We start from the raw sequence: 15683 nt of genomic DNA, 5'->3' as shown, positions 1-15683 counted from the left end.
GCTTAAAACTGATTGTTTGGGTGGCCAAGCATTGGCCTGTGTTGGTTTGGAAGAGCTTTATTCAAAATGCATGGATCTTTTAAAGGTTAACTTTGGTAAGGCTAACCTTCTGTTCCTCTCCAGGCAAAATGAATTGCGCAACTGCAACAAGTGTCCTGAAGGCGTTGTTGAACGCAGGGAATGGTTGCTCACGGTTAAGGAATTGCTCAGATCCTTATCAGCATTGACTGTCCAACATAAACTAGAGGATTTGCTTGATAGTTCCAATATCATGCAAATTCTCCAGACTCTAATGAGAGATCGTGACCATGAAGAGTTTAGGGAACTCATCAAGAAGAAGCGTCGTGAAAACCCTAGTTTCACCATTTCAAAAAGGTTCTTGTATTCTGAACTCTCCAGCTTTCTAGATCGTCTTTCTACAGATGCATCAACAGAGCTTGACTATGCTCTGACTTCTTCTTACAGATCTTGCATGGATGTTCTAAAGCCCATTAAAGGAAGATCTTCTGCTGCTCATCAGTCATTACCCATTGATCAGTCCAACAGTTCTAGCTCTTCTACTTTTTGCTCAGGGATGAATCTAAGCAACCTTGATCTTTCTAAGGAAACTCCTCTCCTGCTTAATGACCAATGCTCCTCTTTGCCTGATTCGATTCCACCCATGGGGGTTAGCCAAGCCCATGTGATCAATAAACCAGATGGAAAGAGTCAACCTGTCAAAACCTATCCACCTGCTGCACCAATGAATAAAAGTGAGACTCCAAAATATGTTTCTTGTCGTCTTTGCAAAAAGGAGCATACTCATCTTTTTTATTGCTCTGAATTTCGCAAAACCAAACCAAATGCTCGCTTCAAGCGATGTTTGTATACCCAGGGTTGCCCCAGGTGTCTTCGTCTAGATGTTGGTCTTGATTTCACTGACAGAGAAGCATGGTTTCAGACACACAAACCTTTCTGTACAGACAAATGGGTCTGTAAGATTAGTAATTGTAGTGATAAACCTGAGTTTAAACAGCTTTGTTATCTTCTGTGCTCCTCTCATATTGACAAGAATAAGTCTCTTGACAATGACTTTCAAAGGACACTCAAGGGATTTAAACCAGTTGCCAATGAAAAGGGTTTCCTAACCAGTTATGTGGCTGCACATTCTTCTAACCCTGCTCCTACTCCTGTTGCTATCCTAAACAGTGGAGCTAATGTTGAAATAGTGTCAGACATTCAGCATAATCCCATATACTTACTTCAGTATATTCCAGGACAGGACAATTCCAAATTGCTGTTGTTCTTTGATAGTGGCTGCTGGGGCAGTGTTATCAATTCTAGAGCAGTTGCCTCTCTTCACACGCAATCTGTTCGTCCAGGTCCAACTAGGCTTGAAGTAGCCGGTGCTCACTCCATTGAAGTTCCTTATGGTGATGAGCAGTTCTATCTAGAACTGGAAGGTAATTCCAACCAGCGTAAGTATGCTGAACTCACTGGCCTTCATATGGATGAAGTTTCAAGTTCTTTTCCTGAATGGCCTCTTGTGGAGGTTTGGGAAGAACTGAATATGGCTTACAACACTCTCCACACTGAACCTTGTCCTCCCTCTCTTCCTGAAGTCACTGACTCAATTGGGGGAGGCAGTGTGGATATCATGGTTGGAATTAGGTATCAGACCTATTTTCCCATTGCTCTATACTCTCTTCCGAGTGGACTTACAATTTACAATAGTAAATTTAAAGGATTTAATGGTATACAAGGAGTTCTGGGGGGTCCCCATCCTTGTTGGGAACATGTTTTGATTTCCTCTAATCTAATGGGACCATGTGCATTTTTAACTGCTGAACTAAGAGCATTTAAAATGCATTGTAGCACACTCCGTGACATCCCTTCTCTGATTCATGAAGACACATTTAAATGTCTTCCTTGTCCTCCTCCTTTCAAGGATGTAGATGACTCTTTTCCAGTTCCTATTCTTCCCACTGATGATCTTGCCTCTGTGCTCTCCAGTTTTCATCAGTCTCCAGTAGAGTCTTCTAGTTCTACCTCCATTGAATGCAGTTGTGAGTGTCATCTTCTGTCAAACCCTTTCATCGATGAACCTTACTCTTACATCCAATTTCTTTTCTCTGCAGGACCTTCAAAACAGTTGAAAGAGTTTCAGCTTCTAGAAGAGATTGGTTCCGAAATTGGATACAGGTGCATTGATTGTCGCAATTGCAACAATTGTCGCAAGGGAGAGGAAATTGAAATGTCTTCTTTACAAGAAGATAAGGAGCAATATTTAATTGAGAAGAGTGTTCATCTGGATGAGGAAAACAAGGTTTGTGTTGCATCTCTTCCCTTTATTGTTCCGCCTGAGTCTTCATTGATTGATAATCAATATGTAGCTAAAAAGATTCTTCAAACACAGTTGAAACTCATTGAAAAGAATCCTGATTCTAGGCAAGACATATTGGCCAGTTTCCAAAAGTTAAAGGATAATAACTTTGTGGCAAGATTAGACTCACTTTCTAGTGAACAACAGGAAGCTTGCATGGCTTCGGAGTCTTACACAATTCCCTGGAGAACAGTTACAAAAACTGGATCTTTGTCCACACCTACGCGGGTAGTTTTTGATGGTTCTTCAAGAACCAAAACTGGTCTCAGTTTGAATGACTGTCTGGCCAAGGGTCATAACAGGTTGGCATCTCTTTTTCACTTGTTAGTTTCTTTTAGAGTTGGTGCTTCGGCCTTGACATCAGATGTGTCAATGGCCTACAACTCTATCAAACTTGATCCTGCTCATTATAAGTACCAGAAGTTTCTGTGGGTGGATGACCTCACTTCTTGTGGTATTGTTGCCATATGGATTGTCTGCACCCTCATTTATGGGATAAGACCCTCAGGTCAACAAACTGCAGTTGGTTTTGCTTTAGTTGCTGACCATGCTTCTAAATGTGAACCTGAACTTGCTATTGGTGCTGAACTCTTTAAAAAGAAAATTTATGTTGATGACATTATTTCTTCTTTCCTTACCACTGCTCTTCGGGACTTGGCTTCTGCTGCCATACCTAAAGTCCTATCATATGGACACCAGTCTGTTAAATCTGTCACACGCAGTGGTCATAAGCCAGATGAGAGAGTTAGCCATGATGGTGTTCATGTTGGTCTTGTTGGATACCGATGGGAGGTAGTCAATGATCGTATCAAACTTGACATTAAACCTCTATACCTTGGAAAATCAAAAAGAGGTAAGTTGCCACCTCTTATAATTGGAGATATAAAGTCTGCTTTATCTCCCATGTTCACCAAACGGATCATTACAGGTAAGGTTGCCTGTAATTTTGATCCTTTGGGACTTGCTTTGCCAGTCACTGCCAAGTTTAAGATTGATCTTTCCAACATCTGTCAGCTTAGGTTAGGCTGGGATGAACTTCTTCCAGAAGCATTGCTTGATCTTTGGGTAAGCAATTTGCAATTAATGCAGGAATTGGCTGCATTATCTGTTCCTAGGTCTCTGTTATCTCTTTCTTATGATACAGAATTTGGTGTGGAACTCATTGTATCCACTGATTCTTCTCAACTCATTGCTGCAGCTTGTGTTCATGCAAGAATAAGGTTGCTGTCTGGTGAATTTGCCTGTCTCCTAATTGCCTCTAAAAGCAAACTTGTCACCAAGGCTACCATCCCCAAGGGTGAATTGAAAGCCTGCCAAATGGGTGCAGTTCTTGGTTCTCTTGTATCCAAAAGCTTTGATGATCTTGTCACACGTATATTCTACGTCACTGACAGCATGATCAGTTTGTGGTGGTTGAAGTGTGACACTCGTCCTTTACAAACAGGTATTCGCAACCTAATCATTGAAATCCGTAGATTCACTACTCCTTCTCTATGGTATCATACAGAGTCTCGTCACAATGTCTGTGATATTGCCACCAGGCCAACTGACATCTCCTCCATTTTAGATGACAGTGACTGGCAGTGTGGTCGTGCCTGGATGAGAGGACCTTCAGAGGATATGCCAATTGTTTCCATTGACCAGATTTCTTTGTCAACAGAAGAAAAGAAAATGGCAATGAAAGAGATTCGTCAGAATGATCTCCAAGGTATTGTGCTCACTTGTAAACCTTTCTTCAAAAACTCATCCAGGTCTGATTTCAATGATTTTCTTGTAAACCCTGTTGATCTTCCATGGCCTAAGTTTGTCAGCCGAATTGCCATGATTTTCTTTGTTCTTGATAATCACTGGAAGGATTACAAGAAACCAGCAACTCCTGTTCCTCCTATGGAAGGTTCTTCTATCATCAATCTTCCTGATTCATGTGTGGAAAAGGCAAAGAAGTACATTTTCTCTAAAACCACTCTGGAGGTTGTAAGATTCAACAGTTCTAAAAAGCTGAAAAACCTAGGTAAAATGCAAGATGGCATTCTAATGTTCCAAGGTCGAATTCTGGCAGGCATGGATGCCTTAATTGCAGACTCTATGCTTGACTTAGACAGGCTTGCATTTGCTAAAATTATTGTTGATCGTCATAGCCCAGTGGCATATTCTGTCATGACTTATGTTCACATCCAGGTCTGTAACCATGGTGGGGCCATCTCCTGTCTTCGTGCATCCAGGGAAATATGCTTCATCTTGAATGGTAAGACTCTTGCTAACGAGGTTAGAGATGGCTGTCTCTACTGTATTCGTTACAAACAGAAAATGATCCAGGTAGAAATGGGTCCTGTTCATGAGAACCGTTTACGGGTTGCTCCAGCTTTCAATGTTGTCCAAATTGATCTGTTTGGTCCTATTGATGGTAAATGTGGTCCAAATCATCGTACTAATATGAAGCTATGGGGTGTTGTGATCAAATGCCCCACTACTCTTGCTGTTGCTGCATACTGCATGACAAAGTATGACACAGACTCTTTTCTTCAAAGCTTCTCCAGACACACCAACAGGTATGGTTTACCAGTTGAAGTCTTTATTGATGCTGGACCCAACCTTGTCAGTGCTTTTTCTGACACTGATTTTGAGTGGACAGATATTATCCAAGGAATTAATGCTGGACAGGTGGAAAAGATAAAATTCCATATCTGTCCTGTTCAAAGCCACAACTACAATGGTGTAGTTGAGCGTTCTATAAAATCCATTCGAGAACTGTTATGCTCTGTTTTCAAGGGAATTAAGTTTGATCCCCTGTCTTTTGAAACTGCTCTGGGTTACATAACCAATGAGCTTAACAGTCTCCCTCTTTGTCTTGGGTCAAGGTACACAAACCTTGAAACACTTGATCTCATTACACCAAGCAGGCTCCTGCTTGGTCGTAATAACAAGAGAGCTCCCATTGGCCGTGTCAAACGGGATAATCCAGGTCCAATTCTTGAGCAAATGGCTCTTCTTGAGGAAGCTTGGTGGGAGTCTTGGAAACGACTTAAAATCAATGATTATGTTCCTCGTGCTAATAAGTGGCACAAATCTGTGGATGTGGTAGTTCGAGGCGACATAGTTGTGTTCCCCAGAGAACCTTCCAATACCATTACTACCAGTACATGGAGGATTGGTCGGGTTAAAGAGGTTGAAACCTCTAAGGATGGTGTTGATCGTGTTGTTGTTGTTGAATACCGCAACTTCCAGGAAAAGGTTCTTCGCACAACCAGGAGAGCTGCTAGGCAAGTAGCTGTTATCATGCGTGAAGTTGATGTTGATTTTGTTGCTGATCTCTCCAAGGAATGCATTCGTCAGGCTGCCAATTTCCTGAAATAAATCTCACTTAAAATACCATCTCTCAAATAAAACAAACAAATAAATACATGTGTTGAAGCTGCTTTTTCTTCCTGGCGGAGTGTAATAATCAAGTATGTACCAAGCGCAGCATTCAACATCATAAAGGCAGGTTTCTCTGTAATGAGAGTTGGTGACTGTACAGTATAAGAAGATAGATTTGGAGACCTCCAACGGCACCAGAACCAGCTTTATAAGAAGATTTAGTACTTATATATATGTTATTTTATGTAAAGTTCCCATAAAATATCTTAAATTGTTGTTTTTGTAAAAATCTGAGATTTTCTTTTTTTACACAAATTTCCCCCAAATCGGGATTTTTTATGCAGAGAAGTATTTGTCCTACTTACATGGAAAGAGACTTAAATGCCGCAATTTATTTTTTGTGCTCTGCCCAACCAAATATTTCCAATGTGGTAATTTGCACATGTATTGCTAGTACATTGTTTACAAATTGTAATTCTATGGAATATTATAATATAATTCAGTATAAATCAATCTGTTCAGCAGATTGGTTCTCTAGTAATTAAGTGATTTTATAGTTTTAAACTGTTTTTATAGTTTTAAGTTTAAATTTATTAACTATTATTATTGTAAATGTAATAATAGCTTAATGTTGTTTAGCCCTTTATTCTTTTATAATAATTGGCTATATTAATGTGTTTAAGTTAATTTTAAAAAATCTTTTACTTTTTTTATATAAAGTAAAATGATTAAACTTGTAACTTTAAGTTTTATATTAATATATGTTTATGTTAATTTTAAATCTTTTACTTTTTTATATAAAGTAAATTGATTAAAAAAACTTGTAATTTTTTAAGTTTTATATTTAAAAAAAAAAAAAATTTTTAATTTTTTTTATCATTGTTTAAGTTGAACAAAATATTTTCCTTTAATGATTTATTTTGTTAACCAGTTGAGTTAATAGTTATTGAATCATATAACTTATTAATTTCATTAAATGTTTAAAGTCATATAAAATTTCCGAATTTTATTTACTTTTAGTCTCAATGACTATTAAATGTAACTTCTTTTCCATAAGTCTTATATATATAAATTGATGGTATTCAGAAGTAAAATGCTATGCTATGCTACTAAGTGATAAATCGAACACAAAGTGACACCAAGGTAAAAACATTTCCAAATAAATAATTAGTTAACACAATACATCAAAGCTAATGAATATTATTAATAATAGGAGTGTTCCTTCTGTGTTCTTTCCCAAGCACCCCAATGGAGCTGATTCCATAGGTACTAATAATTCATAATTCATTTCATTTTTCAAACACCTAATTTGCTCTTCTGCCAAAGCTCACAATTACTGTGTTTAGTCAAAAGAAACCAGTTACTGTTCTCGTGCTTGGTGCCTCTTTAAGCAGAATTGGTCAAGGTGAGATGAACACATATTCTTTGAATTATTAAGAACACATCTTAACACTACCTATAATAATAATGTAAACTATTTCCAGTAGGAATGGAATAGTGGATAAAGTGGCTGGAAATTAACATTGCAAACCATACTTCCGCAGTAAGTTTAATTATATATATTAAAGTAGCTAGTCTAAAAAAATAGGAACCATCAATTTTATTTTTAACTTCTTTTCCAGTTATTAATGTTTACTAAATATTTTGTAAATTGTAAAGAATATTTAACTTAATATTTAATTTAAATATTCTAAATAGTATTTTTATTTTAGGTAAATTGTTACCTATGTGTACATGACTGTAGTGTAACTATATTTGCAGAGATAAGTATGAACCCACACTTGTGACTTCTCAGTTACTGTTTTTTGGGCTACCTCTTCTCAGGTAGTCTTGTTCTTGTTCTTAATAGCAGCCACTCTTTTTTCACGGCTGCTACACAACCAATGGCATCAAATTAGGCTATCATGAAAACATTTTCAACCAATGAGAAATCATCACCTGCACGAATAACAGCAGACAGCTCCATAGTGAGTGTGGGCAGCTGAAGGACCGTTGCATACGCGACACGTGGCATTTAAACTCATAACTCGACCACCTGGTAAGTTCATAAAGATAAAATTATTGAAGATCTCGATTATACTTGGGGAATTGGGCCAATAGGAAAACAATGGAGTAAAAATCTGACCATATTATTGGTAATAATACAGATTTTTGGTAAGAAAGGGTAGTTTTAGTTTCATTTCATTTTTTACTTACCAACCTAAAAAGATTTTGTTTATATCTTAAAATCACAGGAGAAGTACTGTATTTAGGATATACCTTGATATACGACGGCGGCAGGCGCGGCGGTCCCGCCGCCGTTTTTTGTTGAAAGATACCAATAGTTGGGGTAATTACTGACCCAGCCCAAAAGATTTCATCCAATTATCTCTAAAACTAAGGGAGTAGCACCCAAAATAAAATTGCTGGTATGTCGTGGCACGAGTCACCACATTTCCCCCCCCCCCCCCCTTTGTAATCCATATTGTTTATCCGTTGAAAAATTATACCACACTACTTAGATTTTCAATTTTTGTGAAGCTCTATTTAAGACTCAGGATTGTTCAGGGGTGTATATTCTGCAAATTTTACCCTGCTAAGGGGGGGGGGGGATTAATGTAAAAATTAAGAGGATTGACACCTTTTTTTTTCCTGTTTTTCTCACCTCTTTGGTGAAAAAAAAATATGTGGAAGGGGGCATAATATGAATAAGATAAAGAGTTCTGAAATTATTTATCCATCCTTGCTGGAAAAAACTAGGAGAAAAAAAAAATTTTAAAATTTGCAGCAGGGGGGAAAATTGAATCTTGTGCAGAATATACACCCCTGGGATTGTTTAAGGCTGTTTTTCGAATAATCGACCCGTCGTAGTTTCAAGGGACGCACCCGCTAGTTTAAAAAAGCATTACATGTATATTTTACATTTGAAATTACTATATATCAAATGCTTTGCTAAATTTAAAGTGCATAAAAAATTTATGGGTTTAATTATGAGGAATCTTAGGGAATAAGACTTAGGTACTTAAATTGATATGCATCCCCAATGATAAAAAACACAACTATCCCTTAGAGTAGGTAATAAACATTTATGCTCAAATCGACCTACGGAAAAATAATCAGTAAGGTGCAATAGCAAAATAATTTGCCCAACTAATTAAAATTATTTCACTTTAGAAAGTGACACTATTACACAAATTATTCTCTTGTGCACTGATATACCCTCCCTCATTTAGAAATAATTTGAAAATAAATGGGGGAGGTACAGGAAAAAACTAGCCTCACCACTTTGTGCAATTTATTATAACAAAATAAGGAGAGGGGGGGGGGGAAGGAATCAGGAGTCAGGACTCAGTCGGCTACTTGTGAAAAACATCCAAAGAAAGCTCACCTGATGTCCTTGGTGTTTCAGAGGAATTATTCCTGACTTTACCCATTATAATATGAGGATTTTAAATCATTCTTTTTAAAAAATCTGAAATCTTTAATGGTAAGGTCCCTTAAAATCGTGCTTAAAACAGTTTATTCCCACACCTAAATTTTTATTTAGGTAGACACGAAGAAAACATGGTATTATCCTAGGAACAAAAATACCATCAAAACTGCAACTAACTGCTGTGGTGGAAGCAAGGGTAAATTAAATTAACTTTATAGGACTATACCCGTGTAATTATATGTATTATAAACATTAAGAGCAATTCTACGTTAGTTAGAATAGATTATTAGAACAGTTTATGTTTGACTGTATAAAAGTAACAGGATGTCTATTTCTGGCTTGAGACCTAACTAACCGCTATATAGACTAAAATGGTTCCCTTAATAGGCCCTTATAACTATTTTTGGAGAAGGGGCACTCCACATCCCAAGAGAAATCGCCCCTGGAAAATAGCTCCCATAAAAAAACTTTAAAATGGAAAGTGAAGGGTGACTTCTCATCCTTACCCCCTACACCCAAGTGCCTCTAGGGGCGTATAGGGAATAGTCGCTAGTATGTAAATAACTGAACAGGTATCTGAAATATATCTAAGCGGAAACATTAAATTTGAGGTAATTTGACATTTTAATTAAATAAACAACTAGTTTTATTTATTTATTAATGGTTATAATACATAATTAATAACTAATAATACATAAAATATAAATTTCTTTTATCATAATATTTTATAAAAAAAAACATGCAATAATTGTACATAAAGTTTTGTGTAAATTTTAATTATAACAGTAATCAAAGCGACAATAAAGATTGAAAAGTCCAGGTTTAGACTTATTCAATCATTCTAATTTAACAATTATCTTTAAAAAATCTATTAATAAAACGGCGTAACTAGGATTATAAAAATATGTGAGAAAAAGGCTTATATTTTCTTCAGTGAAGCTTTCCCTGTGCATCATTGGATCTTTTTCACATACTTTTTAGCCCCTCTTATGCGGCTAAACAGAGTGTGCGGGCTTGGTACATTCAGCCGTTTGGCAGATTTTTTGGAGATAATCGATACCAAAAGAATTTAATATTCAAGAGCCTAATCCATATTTAACTTCTACTTTATTCAAGGCTGATTTTTAATATTTGAATACACATCAATATTTACATAAGAAATACATATAGGATATGAAAAAATATTTAACTTTATAAAAAACTATTTTCATTTCCAAGTTAGATAGATTTTTTTAGTCTTTACTTCGAGAGTTGTACTTTAGTTACGAATTTAAGGTAGTTTTAAGGCACAAGATTTAAACAAAATAATCCGTAAGATGTCAATTATCTTCCCCACGCATTATTTCCAACTAGCGGCTACGCCCCTAGAGGAATCTAGGGGTACTTGAGGAGGGGGAAGTCGAATTTGATAACCCAATTTCTTTTTTAGATTCTAAAAGAAAAAGTAAAAATAAATTTTGGGGGAGGGGAAATTTTTTTTTTTTTGGGGGGGGTAATTTTTTTCTAGGGGCGATTTCTCTTGGGAGGGTGGCGGTAACCTCCCCCAAAATAGATATAAACCTTCCCAGGACCTATGAGAAGCTACCCTATTAAAAAAAAACGATCGGTTCAGCGGTTAGCGTGATCCTTCGGTACAACAGACACACAGACAGACAAACACCCTTTTCAACCAAAAATTTTAATCTGCAAAAAAAGTAATTTAAATTTATTTATCAATATTTGGGATATGGATTACTTTGCCTTATCCATTAAGTTCCCTGTCGACACAAGAAACTTTAATTAGCGTTTTTTTGGTGAAAAAAATGTTTAGTAATCAAAAATAATAAAATTTGTATTTCTTGCCATATTTGTACAATTTAAAGCAATTACAGTAACCAAAGAGGCAATTTAGAAAAGGATTTTTATCCATAAATTTAAGTAAGGAAAAGATTTTAAACTTACATTAACATATAGCTTAAAATCTTTTTAAAATTTATTTATAATACATGAATTTATATATAAAAAAAATATCAATTTTGAAACAAGCAATTAACTAGTTTCATTACAATGCAACGTTAAAAAAATCAGATACATAAATATTATGTAAATCGTAATATACGAGGATATCATATATATTATAAAAAAGATTATTAATTATAACGATAAAATATGATAAATGCAATTTCAAACAAACAAATACATAAAAATCAAAATATAATAGGTTGGGTCGATTTTGGACATTTTTTTTTCTGAGGCCAAAGCGGGGATCTGCACTCAATTTATATAGATATAATACACCTCTGGATGATTAAAAATTTATCCTAAGTCTTAAAACCGCTGACGACCAGACATTCAATTGTATAGCTATTTGTAAATGGGAGTCAAAAATTTATTGAATCAGAACTATGGCTTCATGGTGCTCCCTGGAAATGCCTTGAGGAGCTGAGTCAGGAACTTTTGTCCGTTTCAAAAAATCTCGTTCCTAGCCTGAGAAAATCTAAAAAACCTCTACAAATTGGACAATTCTCAATAAACCTTTAAATTTTTTTAGTTTTTTAGTGATTTCTAAGGTTAGGAACGAGATATTTTGAAACAGACAAAAGTTCCTGATTCAGCTCCTCAAGGCCTTTCCAGGGAGCACCATGAAGCCATAGTTCTGATTCAAAAAAATTTTTGAATGTCGTCTTTGCATACTAATAAGTAATGAATTATATTTTTAAGTGGTCGTGTTCTAAAACTCAATTTTTTAAAATTCTTTTTCGGTCAGAAATGTTTTTAAGGTTAATTTTATCTGTTGCATATCCCCGCTTTGTCTAATTCCAATATGAACCCACCCTAATATAACCGTCTAAAAAATAGATTTTAGAAGGGATGAATCCATTAAAAGGGTTAGACAAGTAATTGATATAAAATTTACTTAGTTGCCAGATATGAAAAGAATTTTAATGGATAAATAAGAAACTAAACGTGTTAGAATACCTTCTTGGAAACATCCTTTTAGTTTAAGCATTCATAGATTTTCAAAGCTTTCTGGCGGTTTTCCTCAAAGTGCAATGTCAAGTAGAAAACCCACTCCCCCTTATTTTGAAATCAGATAGAAGGTTTAGCTTTTCCTACTTTCTATTCTACTTAGCTCAGGCTTGGTTAGGTTATATTAAGTACACAGTATACCTGCAAACGAAAATTAAACTAACAAATCCTTTTTTCCAGTTTATTTCAAAAATGAGATAGTCGAAGATTCTGTACCTACTGTGTAGGCATTTTGAGGGAAACCACAGATTTATTTCATTTTATAATTCGTACATACATAATAAAAATATGAAAATATACACCAAGCACGAAGATTAACTGACTCATTCTTGTAAGCACCACTCACGAATTCAAAGACACCAGGTTACCACACATCAAAATATATCAGCACATTTTCTTTTTCCATATATAAATTCTGCCGTGGGTAGTATTTTGTTCAAAATTCTAGCCTCTTTTTCAGAAATATCTCAGAACATCTAAATACAAGATTATGGGTTTAATTTTAGTTTTTACACTAAAGCAAAGGCGATTGTCAAATAGCAGCAAATATTACAATTAATTTAAAGGGAACTATGCACGAACGAGAGCAAGTGATTTTAAGCACCTTCTCTCAGTGATCTTGAGTATTTCTTTAATCTATAATACAAAGTAGAACTGTCTGTCCGTTTGTCCGCCTGTACCTTAAGATCTCGGTAACCACTGAACCAATTGGATTCTACTCTTCAGGGTATATACCTATTGGTCCTGTGGTGGTTTTAAGCTAATAATTTTCTTTGGGGGTGGGACACCCCCCCCACAAATTTTTTTTGTTGTTGAACACATTAGACTATGAGCAGCACCAGTAGTATTTTTTTTAAATTATCTCTTGGGGCAAAGCCCCTAGAGGCTAGGGGCGAAGCCGCTAGTTGATATTAAACTATTAAATGTTTTGTTGAGTTCAAAGTACAAATTAAATAACCATGACAAAAACTCATCAAATGCTGTAAAATGCCTAAGTTAAATTAAATTAATCAAACTCTTAAAAATAATTTACCATCCGTTTTGCTAAATATACGTTTTTCATCGAAAAAGTATACTTCTGAGTCAAAGCATTTGATGGCTTCTAATTTTAATTCATCATATATTTTCATATTTTAGTCAAGACCATTGGTAGAATTTTTTCCTTCATTTAGCTTTATATTACAGAAATCATGTAAATTAACCAAAACAAAATGCCCTACATTACTGCTGGAAGGTGCTTAGCAATACTTGTTCTCGTACATAGTCCCCTTTTAAGGAAAATATAATCCTTAAAATAAAGTAACAGGATGTCTGTCTGTTTGTCTGTACCGCATGATCTTGCTAACCGCTGAACCGTTATGGTTCTTCATAAGAATAGAAGCTTCTTAAAGGTCCCAGTAAGGTATAACCTCCCTCCCAAGAGAAATCGCCCCTAGGAAAAAAATTACCTACCACCCCAAAACCTAATTCTACTCCCCCCTCCTCAAGTGCCTCTAGAGGCCTCTAGTAATTTATATAAAATTCGAAACATTCTAAAAGTTTACCTGGGTAGTTTCATAATAAGGTTGACAATATTTTCACAATGTTCGCCAGCAATTCTGGAATTTTCACTAACAGTCACCAAATACCTAAGTAAAAAAAGATTACCTATAAACAAACAATTCAGCAAAAATACTCGGCCCCCCCAAAAAAGATAAAATGTTCGAGATGCGCAAAATCTAACTGCATAGATCGATTTGAATTTATTTCAGAGCGCCTTTAGCGCCAAAAATTGAAAGAGTAGTTGCATAAAGTGATTATCAGAAAATGATTACAAGTGTGCCATCAAACATATATATTTTGTATTACAATAAATAACAACTAATTACACATCACTAATCTTTTTTTTGAAAACTATATGGTAGAAAATTGAAATTCCATTAAATATCCTAGGCCATATAAATCTAGTTTAAACCATTGAACAAGAAAAATTATGCAGTTCACTAATTTCAAGTTTAAATGCATTTCGTGCAACTAGTTTTAAACTATTAGATTAAGTTTATTTTTTGATGCAATTTTTTACCTGTTCATAAGGGTGGCAAAAGATTTGAACAGCCGCTGTAAGTTCTTGGATTTGGCAAATGGCGACGTTTTAGGTTGAACCAACAACGATAAGATTGCTGAAATTAGGATTTGATTTAGAAAGGGAATAGTTGTCGAGATCTGAGTATCTTTGACTTCTATGACAGGGTACATTTTGTTTGTTATTTAGGTTGCTACTTTAGCCCTCGTTTATCGGTCAGTTTCCTACAGTAGGAGGAGGGGAGGGCCATTGGTAAAGGAGTGGATGTGGGGGGAGGGATAGTATCGTTAAATTAGCCAGCTGGAAATTCTGGATTCGGATTGCCAAGCCTACGTATTATATATCTTCTATAAGGACACTACGCGTTCTCTTTAAAATAAATCATGGATCTTAGGAGGTAAAACAATTGACGTTAAATAGATATATAATCATCCCCAATAGATGATAAACAAAAAATCCCTTCAATTATTTTAAAATTATTAGTTGAATAATAAAGTTTGGGTATAGTCCCTTTCGTGGAAACGCACTTTAAGGGGCGATTATACGTATTTTTCACAGTAGCTTTTCTCCTATTTCTAGCCCCTGCGTTGGGCTCTAACCCTGCGGGGCCAATTGCCTATCCCTGTGGGACAATCATCTAACCCAATATAACCTAAAATAACCTATAAAAAGCAATTTTCAAAATACGACATATCTCGCCCCTTAAGGAGCGTTGCCACGAAAGGGACTATTCCCTAAAGTTTTCTTATTCGTTTGACTCAACAACTTTGGGGTCTATTTTCTTGGCAGCCCATTAAAAAAATTAGTATAATGAATTTAATGGGTACCTGATATTCCAATAAGTCTTGGGTACTTTTGCATCATCTAAAAAAAACAATCAATAAATATCAAAGGTACTTTACTTTAAAGGTACATGTTGTCTTTGTCGGTTTGTCTGTCATTCCGTCATGAGTATTTTTTCTTATTCTACTAATAGATTAAGAAAGTATAGATGTTTAATCAATTTATTGTACCAATGGGAACACAACGAAGGAAAAAATCCAATAACTAAAAAAGGTATAAAAGTAATATTTTTCTGAAGATAAAACTTTGCTTTAAGAAAATATATCGTAAAAAATTTTGTTGTTCGTATTTTTGGATTGATTCATGTAATATTAACAAAGAATTTCATTTTTATGTTGGGAGTGGGACGGATTATTTTTACTGATATAGGTACCATCTTTGGTAATAAATCTGTTCTATAAAACTTTCCTTATTTTTCTCGTATTCATTCGAATCCGGTGGATAGGAACCGGTTCTCATCCATACGAAAAAACTATGTCTAGCATTGTATTATATCCAGCTTTCTACGAATATAACCTCGGTTTTAATCTTATAATTGTACTTTCTATATCCTCGGAAAGCCGTTTGTAAAACCATAAATAATTTCTTTTTTTTCAGAGCTCAATCGAATCATTGGCTTGTATAGATATTCATTGAAT

The 15683-nt window shown here is 35.3% G+C and overlaps 2 protein-coding genes and 1 long non-coding RNA gene across 17 annotated transcripts in view; 1 reads left to right on the top strand and 2 right to left on the bottom strand.

Annotated features, from left to right (window-relative positions):
* Positions 1-9205, bottom strand: part of LOC145305937 (uncharacterized) — a 39020-nt gene extending 29815 nt beyond the window's left edge. For all 13 annotated transcript variants that reach the window (XM_080147831.1, XM_080147820.1, XM_080147821.1 and 10 more), the window contains exons 1-2: positions 9087-9205; positions 7658-7754 (exon numbers count right to left, since the gene is read on the bottom strand). In XM_080147831.1, the coding sequence (XP_080003957.1) occupies positions 7658-7754; positions 9087-9132 (143 nt within the window). In that variant the 5' untranslated portion in view covers positions 9133-9205. The remainder of the gene's footprint in view (positions 1-7657; positions 7755-9086) is intronic.
* LOC145305941 (uncharacterized) lies at positions 6082-7573 on the top strand. The gene is made up of 5 exons (XR_013874840.1): positions 6082-6862; positions 6933-6985; positions 7066-7124; positions 7204-7262; positions 7432-7573. It is a non-coding gene; the product is annotated as an uncharacterized LOC145305941 (long non-coding RNA).
* A 567-nt stretch (positions 9206-9772) lies between the features above and the next one.
* Positions 9773-15683, bottom strand: part of LOC145305935 (uncharacterized) — a 29177-nt gene continuing 23266 nt past the window's right edge. For all 3 annotated transcript variants that reach the window (XM_080147817.1, XM_080147819.1, XM_080147818.1), the window contains exons 25-28: positions 15030-15066; positions 14203-14299; positions 13685-13768; positions 9773-12616 (exon numbers count right to left, since the gene is read on the bottom strand). In XM_080147817.1, the coding sequence (XP_080003943.1) occupies positions 12577-12616; positions 13685-13768; positions 14203-14299; positions 15030-15066 (258 nt within the window). In that variant the 3' untranslated portion in view covers positions 9773-12576. The remainder of the gene's footprint in view (positions 12617-13684; positions 13769-14202; positions 14300-15029; positions 15067-15683) is intronic.

This window comes from Acartia tonsa, chromosome 14 (genome assembly GCF_053477335.1).
Source record: "Acartia tonsa isolate MP-2025a chromosome 14, ASM5347733v1, whole genome shotgun sequence".
Lineage (NCBI taxonomy): Eukaryota > Metazoa > Arthropoda > Copepoda > Calanoida > Acartiidae > Acartia > Acartia tonsa.
This window is presented reverse-complemented; position numbering and strand designations above follow the sequence as displayed.